Here is a 12,621-nt window from a genome sequence, read left to right on the forward strand (position 1 = left end):
TATAGTACAAAGTTAGGGATCTTTATTCAGACAGTAAAGCACAGCAAAGTGGGAGGACTATGCGGTCTCCATGGCAACAGAAAGTCTCCACTAAATGTAAGGTCCATAAGTGTAAGGTTCTTGACTTTTATCAGGCAGACTCTTCCTGGTTCAGGAGAAACATATTTTAACTTGATGAGAACAAAACTAGGCAGCCTGGCTGTAGTGCAGAAGGGTGGCTGGCTGGCTGGTCAGTTCTTCTGGAAGTGCTTAGTGAGTATGTCCAGCAGCTCCTGCTTCTTCAACCCGCCTTTCAGCCCACACACCCTGCAGGCTTCCTTCAGCATGGGCACAGTGAGCTTACCCAGCGTGCCCTTGTTGACATGGGCCCTCAGCTCCTCTTCAGATAACTCCATCTTGGGCCTTTTGCTTCCAAGACCTTCATCATCTGGGGGGGAAGGGGGGGGAACAAGAGGGAGCGATTGGAAATACTAACAGTGGCATCCTGGTTACACTACACAGGCGCCCTTCTGTGATCTGGGCTCCAGGTAACCATGTTCCATAAAGCTATGATGCCTACCTAGAACACCATGGGAGGGGGTTTTTGCTTTTTTGTTTGTTCTGTTTTTTTGTTGTTTTTTTAAGATTTACTTATTTAAGTGAGTGAGCACGCACATGGGGTGGGGCAGAGGGAGAGGAAGAGAGAATCCTAAGCAAAGCAGACTCTGCACTGAGCCCAACATGGGGCTTGATCCCATGACCCTGAGATCAGACCTGAGCTGAAACCAAAAGTTGGACACTTGACTGACTATGCCACTCAGATGCCCCTGGAAGGTGTTTTAATAAGGCAGCTTCACTGAAGCATAAAGTCAAAACTGCACCACACCTAGAAGAGAGTTAAAAGTAGTGTAAGTGCTATCAGTTTACCCAAAAGTGGTGCTCACTCTGGTTAAGTCTGACAGTCCATCCGTCCGTCCTTCCTCCCAATAGCATTTACAGAGCACTGGGTAAGGTACTAAGGCACCATGCCACGTGATCAAAGTACAGACTGAGTCAGATAAACAATATAAAAAATAACCCAGCTCCTTACCTTGTCTCCGCTTGGGAGCTTTTCCTTCAGGACTGTAATCTGGTGGGTAGACAAGCTCCTTAAACTCATTCACCAAGGAGCCCAGTCTTTTATCTATTGCTTCAATCTTAGGCACTAGAAAACAAAACACAAGAGTGGCCAGGTGAGTCACAAGTCCTGAATTCCTGCCCAGTTCCAAGTCTATGTGGACAAGAGGAGAAAGCTCCTAACTGCTACAGTTAGGGAAGCCAGGGGAAGGTCCAGGAGGAGGCAGCTGACCCGGCCATGAAAGCATTCAATGAAGCCTCTCTAATATTGATCAAGTACCTTCGAACAATTGCATTTGATGAGCACTTACTACAGCCAGGCATCTTTCTAAAGGCTTTAAACTTATTTTTAAAAATCTAATTCTCTAGAGGGTAGGTAAATTCTTCTCCCTGTTTTACAGAAGAAAGCCAAGAGGTTACATGACTTGCCCAAGGTCAAAGAGCTAGGAGTGATAGAGTTCAGAACAGGGCTAGAGCGCTGCCCCAGTGGATAAGCGGTTTAGCGCCACCTTCAGCCCAGGGCGGGATCCTGGAGACCCAGGATTGAGTCCCACGTTGGGCTCCCTGCATGGAGCCTGCTTCTCGCTCTGCCTGTGTCTCTGCCTCTCTATGTCTCTCATGAATAAATCTTAAAAAAAAAAAAAAAAAAAAAAAAAAGAACTAGGCTAGAGCCTGGGGTTCCAAACAAGAGTCCATGCCCCCAGTGGGCTTATAGTCTGGTCAGGGTAAAGAGGGAGTAAAAACATAAATGCAGTAGGAGGCAATGCCATAAAGGAAAGGACTGAACAAGGCACACTAGAATGTAGGAGTCAGGAAAGACTTTCCACAGCCAAATCTGGAAAGCTGAGTGTTCTTCTTTTTTTTTTTTTTTTTTTTTTTTTAAAGATTTTATTTATTTATTCATGTGTGAAGGAGAGAGAGAGAGAGAGAGAGAGAGAGAGAGAGAGAGAGAGGCAGAGACACAGGCAGAGGGAGAAGCAGGCTCCATGCAGTGAGCCTGATGTGGGATTTGATCCTGGGTCTCCAGGATCACGCCCTGGGCTGAAGGCAAGCACTTAACCGCTGAGCCACCCAGGGATCCCGCTGAGTGTTCTTCTTCAGGCAAATGCTGGTCCAAGCGGGAGAAAGTAAAGGTAAGAAACAGCAGGTGACATACAGCTTCAAAGCAGTGTCAGGAGGGCAGGACCAGCAAGGAGGCTGGAAAGGCAGTCATGGTAAGGTCAGGGAAGCCTCGAATGCGCACCCAGGACTTTAGACATCCTGAGAACAGGAGAGAAACTCTGAAGGGCTATGAGCAGGGGAGCAACATGATCCCATTTACATTTTAGAAAGATCACTCCGAGCTGTGTGTGGAGTATGAACTGAAGGAAGGGGAGACAGATGGCCAAAGTTGGGTGGGGAGAAGAGACCACAAACCTGAGAAGCAGCAGAACTGATAGATGGAATGTGAGGTGCAGGGGAGGCCAGGGGCATTGGGTTCCGGTTGGGATGGCAGGAACATTCCCCAAGACCAATACAATGGGAAAAAAGAAATCTCTGCAGAAAAAACAGTATTTTTGTTTTCTTTATTGTTACCTTACCAATGTATGGTTTGTAGAGCTTGTGATGTGAGCTGTGTCAGGGCAGGCATGATGAGAGGGGTCTCATCGCCTCCTCAAGTTGCCATGTTTGCAGAGTACTGATGGGAGCTCCTGGCACAAAGTTACAGCCAAACTGGGCACCTGCTTAGTCAGAAGCCCCATGTCCTAGTCTACACGAGTGTCTGCAAGAACTCTGGTTTTCAACCTGGGAACCAGCTAGGACTTTTAAAAAATACTGATGTCCAAACCCTACCCTAGAGATTCTGATTTAATTGGTCTGTGCATGAGGCCTAAAAGGCAGATTTTTTTAAGTCCCCATATGATTCTGTCGTACGGCCAAAATTGAGGACCAGTGTGCTAGAGGTAGTAGCATGTCTCAAAATCACCTGGAAGGCCTCTTATAAAGCACAGATTGCCGGGTCCCAACCTGAGTTTCAGGTTTAGTCTGCTTGGGAAAGGGCTCAAAGTTGGCATTTCTGACAAGTTTCCAGGTGATGCCAGTGCTGCTGGTCCAGGCACTCAGAACCACTGGTGTAGCCTGAGGAGGCCACCTAGTAAGAAGTAAAGTGACAGCAAGCTGGGGCCCAAGGTCACCCACCTAGAGTGCTCCCATTTTAAAAAATATTTAATTAATTTATTTATTCATGAGACACAGAGAGAGAGAGACAGAGGCAGAGACACAGGCAGAGGGAAAAGCAGGCTCCGTGCAGGGAGCCCAATGTGGGACTCGATCCCAGATCTCCAGGATCACGCCCTGGGCTGAAGGTGGCGCTAAACCGCTGAGCCACCCGGGCTGCCCCCACCGCTGCCCCACCCCCCCACAACCCCCAATGGCCTTTAGGCGAATCAGGAAGTCAGTTGCCTGGTCTCCAGCACGGGCGGTGATGGACACAGGCTTTGGAACAGCTGATACAGATTTGATTCCCAGCTCTGCCGAGTACTAACTTGAGTATCCTTGGGATCTCGTGGATCTGCCTGAAACTCAGTTTCTTTATAGGTAAGATGGGGACTGTGATACATTCTTAGGAGATACTAACCACATCTCGGTCCTGATGCTCAGGAATTGCCTGGACACAGTTGTTCCCTTTTGTTCCATGGCATTCTCTCTGTTCCTTACCAGGGCCTCAGCCTCTTGCATCCTGGCTCCTGTCCTGTAATTTTACTGCAAGCTGTATTTTCTCTTCCTGCCTATTTTCAAAACACTTCTGGCTACTCTGGTTTTTCCTGTATCTCCTCAGCCCCTCCTTTCTGTCTGCTGCCACCGCCTCCAGCGTCCCCTCATGTCCGTGACTCCCGAGCCTGTGTCCCCAGCTCTGTCCTTTCTGCTAGGCTCTGGTCAGAACTGCAGCTGCCGTGCCTGGTGGACATCTGCTCTAGGACCCGGGTCTCCTACCGCTCAGACATCACACAGCTTTGACTCTTTGCTCTTTTATATTCTTCATTCACTTCTTTTTTTTTCTTTTTTAAAGATTTTATTTATTTATTCTTGAGAGACAGACAGAGAGGGAGAGAGAGAGAGAGGCAGAGACACAGGCAAAGGGAGAAGCAGGCTCCATGCAGGGAGCCCCATGTGGGACTCGATCCCGGGACTCCAGGCACACCCTGGGTCAAAGGCAGGTGATAAACCACTGGGCTGCCCATCTTCATTCACTTCTAATCCGATGTGTATCTGCTTCCCTCTGACACAATGATAATGGTTTTCTCTTAATAACTCACTGAAGCGACTGTTTTCTCACTTTCTCCATTTGGCTTCATGACGCCATGCAATTTTGATTTTTCTCCTGGGCCTCCGTTGACCCTACAGGGGACTCCTTTGCTGGGACTGCTTCCCTTTTTCTCCTCTAAAAATGGGAGTGCTCGGGGTTCCCTGGATGGCTCAGCAGTTTAGCACCGCCTTCAGCCCAGGGCATGATCCTGGAGATGTGGGATTGAGTCCCACATTGGGCTCCCTGCATGGAGCCTGCTCCTCCCTCTGCCTGTGTCTCTGCCTCTCTCTTTCTCTGTGTCTCTCATGAATAAATAAATAAAAATCTTAAAAAAAAAAAAAAAAAGGCCATCCAGAGAGATGGGCCACTTAACCCCAGCAATGCCCTCCTGACAGATCTGGCTAATGGTCATGCCACAGCACAGGTACACTGGCTCTCATAGCTCTCGTGCTGGGGCTATTTGGTTTAGCATAAAAGAGATCATTAATACCTGGGAAGCTAAGCAGGTTACATTAATTGTTTGGATTCTTTCAATGTCTGTCAAGAGCCTTCATCAAATCCCATCTGTTTCCCACTGGGCATTTACTGACATCAGTAAACTCTGCATGTCCTCTCGTGAAATATGTAAGAGAATTACAATCAAGAAAGGGACTGGCAGCGAGCTCAGAGCTCAACCGAGGAGGCCAGGCCAATCTTCCTGACGCTGGGTAACAAGGAGGATCTTCTCAGGCAGAGCACATAAAGTCTGAAGGAGAGACAGTAAGCACAGTGGCACAGAGCAAGGGCTCCAGGCCAGACTCCGTGGATTCTAAACCTAGATTCGTCGCTCACTACTTCGTGCCTCAGCAAGTCCCTCCCTTCTCTAGAAAATAAGGACAACAGGAGCACCTCTCTCATAGTTACCAGAATTAACAGTCAACAATACACAGGACAACAGTGCCTGGCACAAAGTGAGTGCTCAATAAATATTACAGATTTGTTTCCGTTTTTGTTTTTGTTTTTTACTTTTACCGATATCTAGTCACAAAGTGGCCTCGTTCAAAGGCAGGTCTCAGAAGTCTGGCACTTTCCTCTCTTCTCATTACAGAACCAGCCAAATCTTGGGGAACCTGGGTGGCTTAGTCAGTTAAGCATCTGCTTTTGGCTCAGGCCATGATTCTGGGGTCCCGGGATCAAGCCATGTTCAGCATGGAGCCTGCTTCTTCCCTCTTCTTCTCCCTCTTCCCCAGCTCAAGCTCTCTCTCTTGCTCACTCATTCTCTCCCTCAAATAATAAAATCTCATAAACAAAAAGAACCAGCCAAATCTGTTCAGAGGCAGCCTATGCTGGTCTAGAAAATCTCTCAGATACGGCTGGAAGGACAAGGCTGAGTCTTTAGAGGGTGCTAGAAAATGCATCCACCTCTCAGTCCAGAGGGAAACCATTAGGAAAAGCTCTGTGGAAAGAACCACTGAGCCCCACCATAGCTGTCTTACGTGTCAGATCCTCCGCCTGCTCGGGTTCCATCAAATCCAAAGCCAGCACCTCCAGGTTCCTGAAGTGTTGCTGCAGCACTGGGTTCTCAAAGCTGCCACTTCTAGTAAAACAAGAATAATAGCATAAGTACACTGAAACATTAAAAAAAAATAACAAATGAATAAAATTATTAAATAAACCTGACGGAGGCAGCACAGGCCCAGGGTCAGCTGAGAAAACAGCCCAAATCAAACAGCAGGGAATCTTCCCTCTTGAGTCAACTTTCCTCTCTCCAATTTTCAATTTATTGGGAATCCAAGGACTAGTTTAAAAGGCAAACAACACCTGCCCATCTGTCTGTTACGAGCAACAGTGGGCATAGAGAGACACAGAGGAAGAGGGGCCATGGAAGTACAAAAACAAGACAGAGGAGGTGGGACATGGGGAGAGAAAGAACCTGAACACTTTCTTCCCCTACATAGCAGCGGCCTGGGAGTAAGACAATCCTCTCACTTCAGGAGACGGTTCCAAAAGAAAGCCTGAGATGGACCCACTACTCACCTGTAATTGAATCGGAGCTTCTGAACAATAGCCTTCATCTTGTCTATCTGCTCTGGGTTTGCCATGACTTTTTCAGTAAAGGGCACCTTGCGTTTATCATCAGCATAGGGTAAGAAGACAAGCTGAAAGCCTGAAGAAGGGAGATGAGTTTTCTGAGATTTGACTTCACAAAAGGTTTCAGTTATAGAATTGTCATTTGTCTCAACTCCAGATTCGCCCTTCTGTGTCCTGTGAGGCTGGGGCTGGGACTGTGGGGCTGACAACCCGACTTCTCCTTTATCAGCTGATTCCTGTTACTGTCAGCCTAACTGACTCCCTCTGGAGCCTGCAGAGTGGAGAGGGAGGCAGGCTACTCCTTGCCATGCCCTCCTGTCCCTGCCCCTGCCGGCATTCACTAGGGCTCTTCACCTGCCAGTGGCAGTCGGTTCCAGCCTCCGGCCTTCTTACATGCCCAGAGCCAGTTGGGTAGTGCCCCCTCCCGGAAGGGCTGAGTCCCAGCTCCATCTGGCCCTTTGAGCTTCAGTCTCTCCCCTCGTCACCCGCCCACCACACACACACACACACACGCTAAAAGGAAAGTGGAAGGGTCATCAGGCTGATCTGTGTTCCAGTTTCTGTCAGGCTCAAAGAGTCTTAAAAATCTAGACTGGAACCAACTGCTGCTGCCAGGTGAAAGGCTGTTGCTGGCAATGCCAACGGCACTGAGCAAAAGGAAGGAGCAGGTCCCTTTGCTGGCCTCTGCCTTACGCTTTCCCTCTAGCACCCATCACTGACAGAGCCTGACAGAGTCAGCTGGCGAAGGAGGACACTGGGTTTGGAGAGTGTCCACCTCAGCAGAACAGAGCAGAACAGGAGGAGCTTGGAGCTGAGAGACAAGAACTCACTAACCGACATATAAAGCTATTCCTCAGCATTCTAATGACCAGGGTTACAAATATAACATTTTCAAAGAGTTGGGATTCCTGGGTGGCTCAGTGGTTGAGCATCTGCCTTCGGCTCAGGTTGTGATCCTCGGGTCTTGGGACCAAGTCCCACATCGGGCTCCCAGTAGGGAGCCTGTTTCTCCCTCTGCCTGTGTCTCTCTGTGTGTGTCTCTCATGAATAAATAAATAAAATCCTCAAAAAAAAAAAAAAAAAAAAGCTTTTTTTCCACAGAGTTACTTTATAGTTGTTTATTAGCATGGCTCAAGAAGAAGACTACCTACCATCTTTTGGCTACTTTGTACTAGGCACTTATACATTTATTAACTTATTTCATATGGGAAACAACCTGAAAAGTGTTCCAGAATTCTCAACTTTGCAGATAAGGAATAGAAACAGAAAGATTAAATTATTTGCCCAAGTCAGCCAGGTAACAAGTGGCAGAGATGGGCCTGAGACTAAAGAAAGTACACTTTCCCACACATAAGAATAAATCAAGTCTGACCTCAAAAGCTATGGTCTTTCCACTAAACCTCATTGCCTTGGTGTATGCAGAGGACAAACCAAACATTAAACATTGCAAAGGTGGCAAACAATGGCTTTTAGTAAAAAGGTGTCAGCAGTTGAGCCAAAAACTTTGTCATGGGATTCTTGGGTGGCTCAGCAGTTTAGCTCCTGCCTTCGGCCCAGGGCGTGATCCTGGAGTCCCAGAATCAAGTCCTGCATCAGACTCCCTGCATGGAGCCTGTTTCTCCCTCTGCCTGTATCTCTGCCTCTGTGTGTCTCTCATGAATAAATAAATAAAATCTGGGATCCCTGGGTGGCACAGCGGTTTGGCGCCTGCCTTTGGCCCAGGGCGCGATCCTGGAGACCCGGGATCGAATCCCACATCGGGCTCCCGGTGCATGGAGCCTGCTTCTCCCTCCACCTGTGTCTCTGCCTCTCTCTCTCTCTGTGACTATCATAAATAAATTTTAAAAAAAATTAAAAATAAATAAATAAATAAATAAAATCTTTACTGTGGATGCAGAGATGCCTCGTACAGTTGCGCACACTGTGCACTGCACAACCATATTTGGCAGCTTTACCTGGCTCTGCATTAAATCCACCTGTGAAACTCTAAAAATACACCTTTCCCAGGCCCCGTTCTTGGAGACTCTGGTTCAGCAGCTCTGAGTTGGGACCCTATAAGGGATTCCAAACTCTGAGCAAGGTTCAGAAGCACTGAAATTATCTTTCACATACCTGGGGGTGTCACCTGAATTTTCTGGTCATCTAGCTCCTCTTCTTGTGGCAACAAGGCCACAAAATAAGGAGGGATGTTCCGACGGGGGGTGTATCTGCACACTGCCATGACCTCCTTCTCCAGACACTTGGTGAGCAGAGCAATAAACAGGGTTGAGCTCCCTGGAAAACAAATGTCCCAGGGATCTGTATCCTAAAGGTATCTCTTCCTTTTTTCCCTCTTAGTGCATGTTAAAAGCCAACAATTTCTCTTCCATTTTCTTAAAAGGGCTTATGATACTTCAATAAGTAAGGTGTGAAGGGAAGTGGGGGTAGCAGACACACAGAAAGAAAGAGTAGGGACAGCAATGAGATTAGATGCCTCAAATACTCCATTTCAGAGTGTGAATTATTAACATTAGGTCCCTTTTACTATCTTTAGACTAATGATATAAGCCCCAGTTACTAAGAAAAGCCAACCAGGTCAAATCCAGGGGTTCATTAGCTATAGCACAGAGGAATATAGGTCTGGACAGCACAAACACAATGACCTAGTTCATATCACCTTTAATTGCCAACACTAGGGAAGAAACTGGGTTTTTTGTGTTGTTTTTTTTTTTTTTTTTTTTCCTTTTTAACTCTATCTGATGCCTTAAAGAAAGAACTCCATAGGAGTTTTAAAAATACGAATTCCTGGGCAGCCCTGGTGGCGCAGCTGTTTGGCGCCGCCTGCAGCCTGGGGTGTGATCCTGGAGACCCCGGGATCGAGTCCCACATCGGGCTCCCTGCATGGAGCCTGCTTCTCCCTCTCCCTCTGCCTGTGTCTCTGCCTCTCTCTCTGTGTTTATGAATAAATAAATATTAAAAAGAAAAAAAAAACGAATTCCTTAGCCCCTCCTGGATACTAACATATAACTGTATTAGAGGTCCTAAAGAAATCTCTTTAACTTTGTGTAGTCCCAAATTTCCAAAACTTATCTGAGCATGAAACACTTTCAAAATACCCCATTGCAGGGATCCCTGGGTAGCTCAGCAGTTTAGCACCTGCCTTCAGCCCAGGGTGTGGTCCTGGAGTCCCGGGATCGAGACTGCATCGGGCTCCCTGCATGGAGCCTGCTTCTCCCTCTGCCTGTGTCTCTGCGTGTCTCTCTCTCTCTCTCCCTGTGTCTCTCATGGGTAAATAAATTAAATCTTAAAAAAAAAAAAATACTCCCTTGTTACATCCTATCCAGTTTCCAAGCAGAACTAACTTCTGTTACTCATTTATTTACCCTCAGTCTATAACACGTACCATTCACCAAGGACTCTTCAGGGTACACAAACAGGGAGGGCCTCAGGTAATGGTGCTTCTTCAACATTATCAAGGGCTTGAAACCGATGAGAATCAAACCTGGTTCATCAAAGCGTTTCAGCTCTTCTGTTTCCTCTTTCTCTAGTACAATCTGACGATTCCCATAGTTCTGAAGGAAAGGGAACACAAGGGCCACATACACAGGCAACATGGAGATGCAAAATGATGGCCACATGACACTAGCAGGTTAGAATCAGCTTTCTTCTAAGGAACAGGTGGATGTCTCACCAAGGGCATCTGCCTCCTACCTACCATAGGGAATTAACATTTACTAAGTGCCAGCCAGGAATCTTATATTCATTATCCAATCTATCGTCTGTGTCAGTCCTAGGTGGTAGGTGTTAAAAACCATCTTACAGATGAGTAACTGAGGCTTCATGGTTGGAAACTTGCTCTAGGTTATACGATCAAATTGGGCTTTAAACGACCATCTCTCTGGTGCTGAAGGTTATGCTCTTCAGGCATTGACTCCTTCTCTCAGTTAACAAATACTGAACCCTCAGTGTCATCTCTGACCCACAAAAGACACTCAAACCATGCCTATTTATCAAGAGGATCTATGTAAGGCACCATGGTGGGTCTGAGTGTGGGAGACAGACACACACACAAACACACATATTAAGTATTCCCTCCAAACTTTAATTTTGTACTGTGGCTGTAGATATACGACTAGTGGGCAGCCCAGGTGGCTCAGCGGTTTAGCGCCACCTTCACCCCAGGGCATGATCCTGGAGACCCGGGATTGAGTCCCACATTGGGGTCCCTGTATGGAGCCTGCTTTTCCCTCTGCCTGTATCTCTGCCTGTGTGTATGTGTGTGTGTGTGTGTGTGTGTGTGTGTCTGTCTCTCATGAATAAATAAAAAACCTTTGAAAAAAAAAAAGATACACGACTAGTAACAGAACTTAGCAACAGAGTCAGATTTGAGGTTAATGAACAAAACAGAGCCCTCGAGTTTTTTTGTAGGCACACTGGCTCAAGAAACTCCATGACCAGAAGAGCTACTGCCTATGAATAAACCAACATGGATAACTAGTTACTTCCAAAATGGAAGAGGAAATTTCTTGTCTTCTCCTTCAGAAAGTAGGACAGGGGATCCCTGGGTGGCGCAGCGGTTTGGCGCCTGCCTTTGGCCCAGGGCATGATCCTGGGGACCCGGGATCGAGTCCCACGTCGGGCTCCCGGTGCATGGAGCCTGCTTCTCCCTCTGTCTGTGTCCCTGCCTCTCTCTCTCTCTCTGTGTGACTATCATGAATAAAAAAAAAAAAAGAAAGAAAGAAAGTAGGACAGAACACTCTGGCTCGAGATTTGTGCTCCAAAACATTTCTCATGGGTTGAATCAAAATAATATTTAGTCACTTAGTTGATCCTTCTGGGTCCTGAACTTATGCAAAAAAACTCAGATTTTCTCCCACATTTTGCATAATTAAAAAGGATGATTCATTTGATTTTAATTTTAGACATCTAATCCTTCCATCGATTGAACAAAGGTGAGAGAAGACAGACAATGTTCTGCATTTTCAGTCTGTCCTTCAGATTAAGAAAGGCACATGTGTATCATTTCAAAGCACAGGAAAAATTTGATTGGAAGGAGGAAACTCTCCCCAGAAAAAGTGCACTGCACACCTAACATACTTTCCCTAGCTCATCTCCCTATTTAACTATGAAGCTTTTTCTGCTACTGTGCCCAAGTAAGGAATTCAACGGTTAGAGCAGAACAGAGAGTGGTCAAGAGCTAAAGTTTCCACTGACATCTCTTTCAAACATTGGTTCTAACTTTCTAGCTGTCAAGGTATCAATGATCTAGATGATTGGGTGCCTGGCTGGCTCAGCTGGTGGAGGAGCTTGCAACTCTTAATCTCAGGGTTGCAAATTCAAGCCCTATGTTGCCTGTAGAGATTACTTAAAATTAAAATCTTAAAAAAAAAAAGATCTAGATGCCAGAGCTCCAAAGAGTAATGGCTTTGTGTTTTAACAGCTTAGCTACAAAGATGAGCACAGAAAGATATTTAACTGGTTAGGCTGATCAGTGTCTCCCTCCTTGTTAACTCTTCAATGAGACAAAATTCAACAAGAAGGCAGGCCTACCTGAGATCTCTTGGTGTCACTAGGCAAAAGCAAACTGCCCGTATTTACATTAAATGTCCGGGTTTTGGATTTCACTGGCTCATTGGTCTCCCGATAAAGCCTCACCGGAGGAGGTCTGACAGCCTTCTGGACCATATTATAAATGCCGACAGTGAGTGCAGTATCCTTGCTGAGCTTAAGCTTCAACCTGGAGGGGATTAAAATAAAAAACCATGGACTGAAAGATTTTGCTTTCCTAGCTAAAATTGTTTTGTGGTACCTAAGCCTTGTCTTATTCTCTCCAATAATCCAAATTCTTAGAATATAAATATAACATTTTTTTTAAGATTTTATTTATTTATTCGTGAGAGACAGAGAGAGAGGCAGAGACACAGGCAGAGGGATAAGCAGACTCCATGCAGGGAGCCCAACGCAGGACTCGATCCTGGGTCTCCAGGATCACATCCTGGGCGGAAGGTGGCGCTAAACCACCGAGCCACCCGGGCTGCCCAAACGTGTTTTAATAATACAGTAGTTTGCTATATTATCATCTTCAGAGTCTATACCACAAAAATTAGTTTCAGAATAGTTAACTACTTAAAATAATGATAAAGAGTGTACTGAAATAAAAATAATGATTGTTTGGGGGCACCTGGGTGGCT

The 12,621-nt window shown here is 46.3% G+C and overlaps 1 protein-coding gene across 3 annotated transcripts in view; it reads right to left on the bottom strand.

Annotated features, from left to right (window-relative positions):
• Positions 1-12,621, bottom strand: part of XRCC6 (X-ray repair cross complementing 6) — a 24,798-nt gene continuing 12,177 nt past the window's right edge. For all 3 annotated transcript variants that reach the window (XM_072741507.1, XM_072741506.1, XM_026017367.2), the window contains exons 7-13: positions 11,981-12,167; positions 9,834-10,002; positions 8,564-8,725; positions 6,398-6,527; positions 5,857-5,957; positions 1,070-1,183; positions 1-427 (exon numbers count right to left, since the gene is read on the bottom strand). In XM_072741507.1, coding sequence (XP_072597608.1) covers positions 231-427; positions 1,070-1,183; positions 5,857-5,957; positions 6,398-6,527; positions 8,564-8,725; positions 9,834-10,002; positions 11,981-12,167 — 1,060 coding nt within the window. In that variant the 3' untranslated portion in view covers positions 1-230. The remainder of the gene's footprint in view (positions 428-1,069; positions 1,184-5,856; positions 5,958-6,397; positions 6,528-8,563; positions 8,726-9,833; positions 10,003-11,980; positions 12,168-12,621) is intronic.

Source organism: Vulpes vulpes, chromosome 16 (genome assembly GCF_048418805.1).
Source record: "Vulpes vulpes isolate BD-2025 chromosome 16, VulVul3, whole genome shotgun sequence".
NCBI lineage: Eukaryota > Metazoa > Chordata > Mammalia > Carnivora > Canidae > Vulpes > Vulpes vulpes.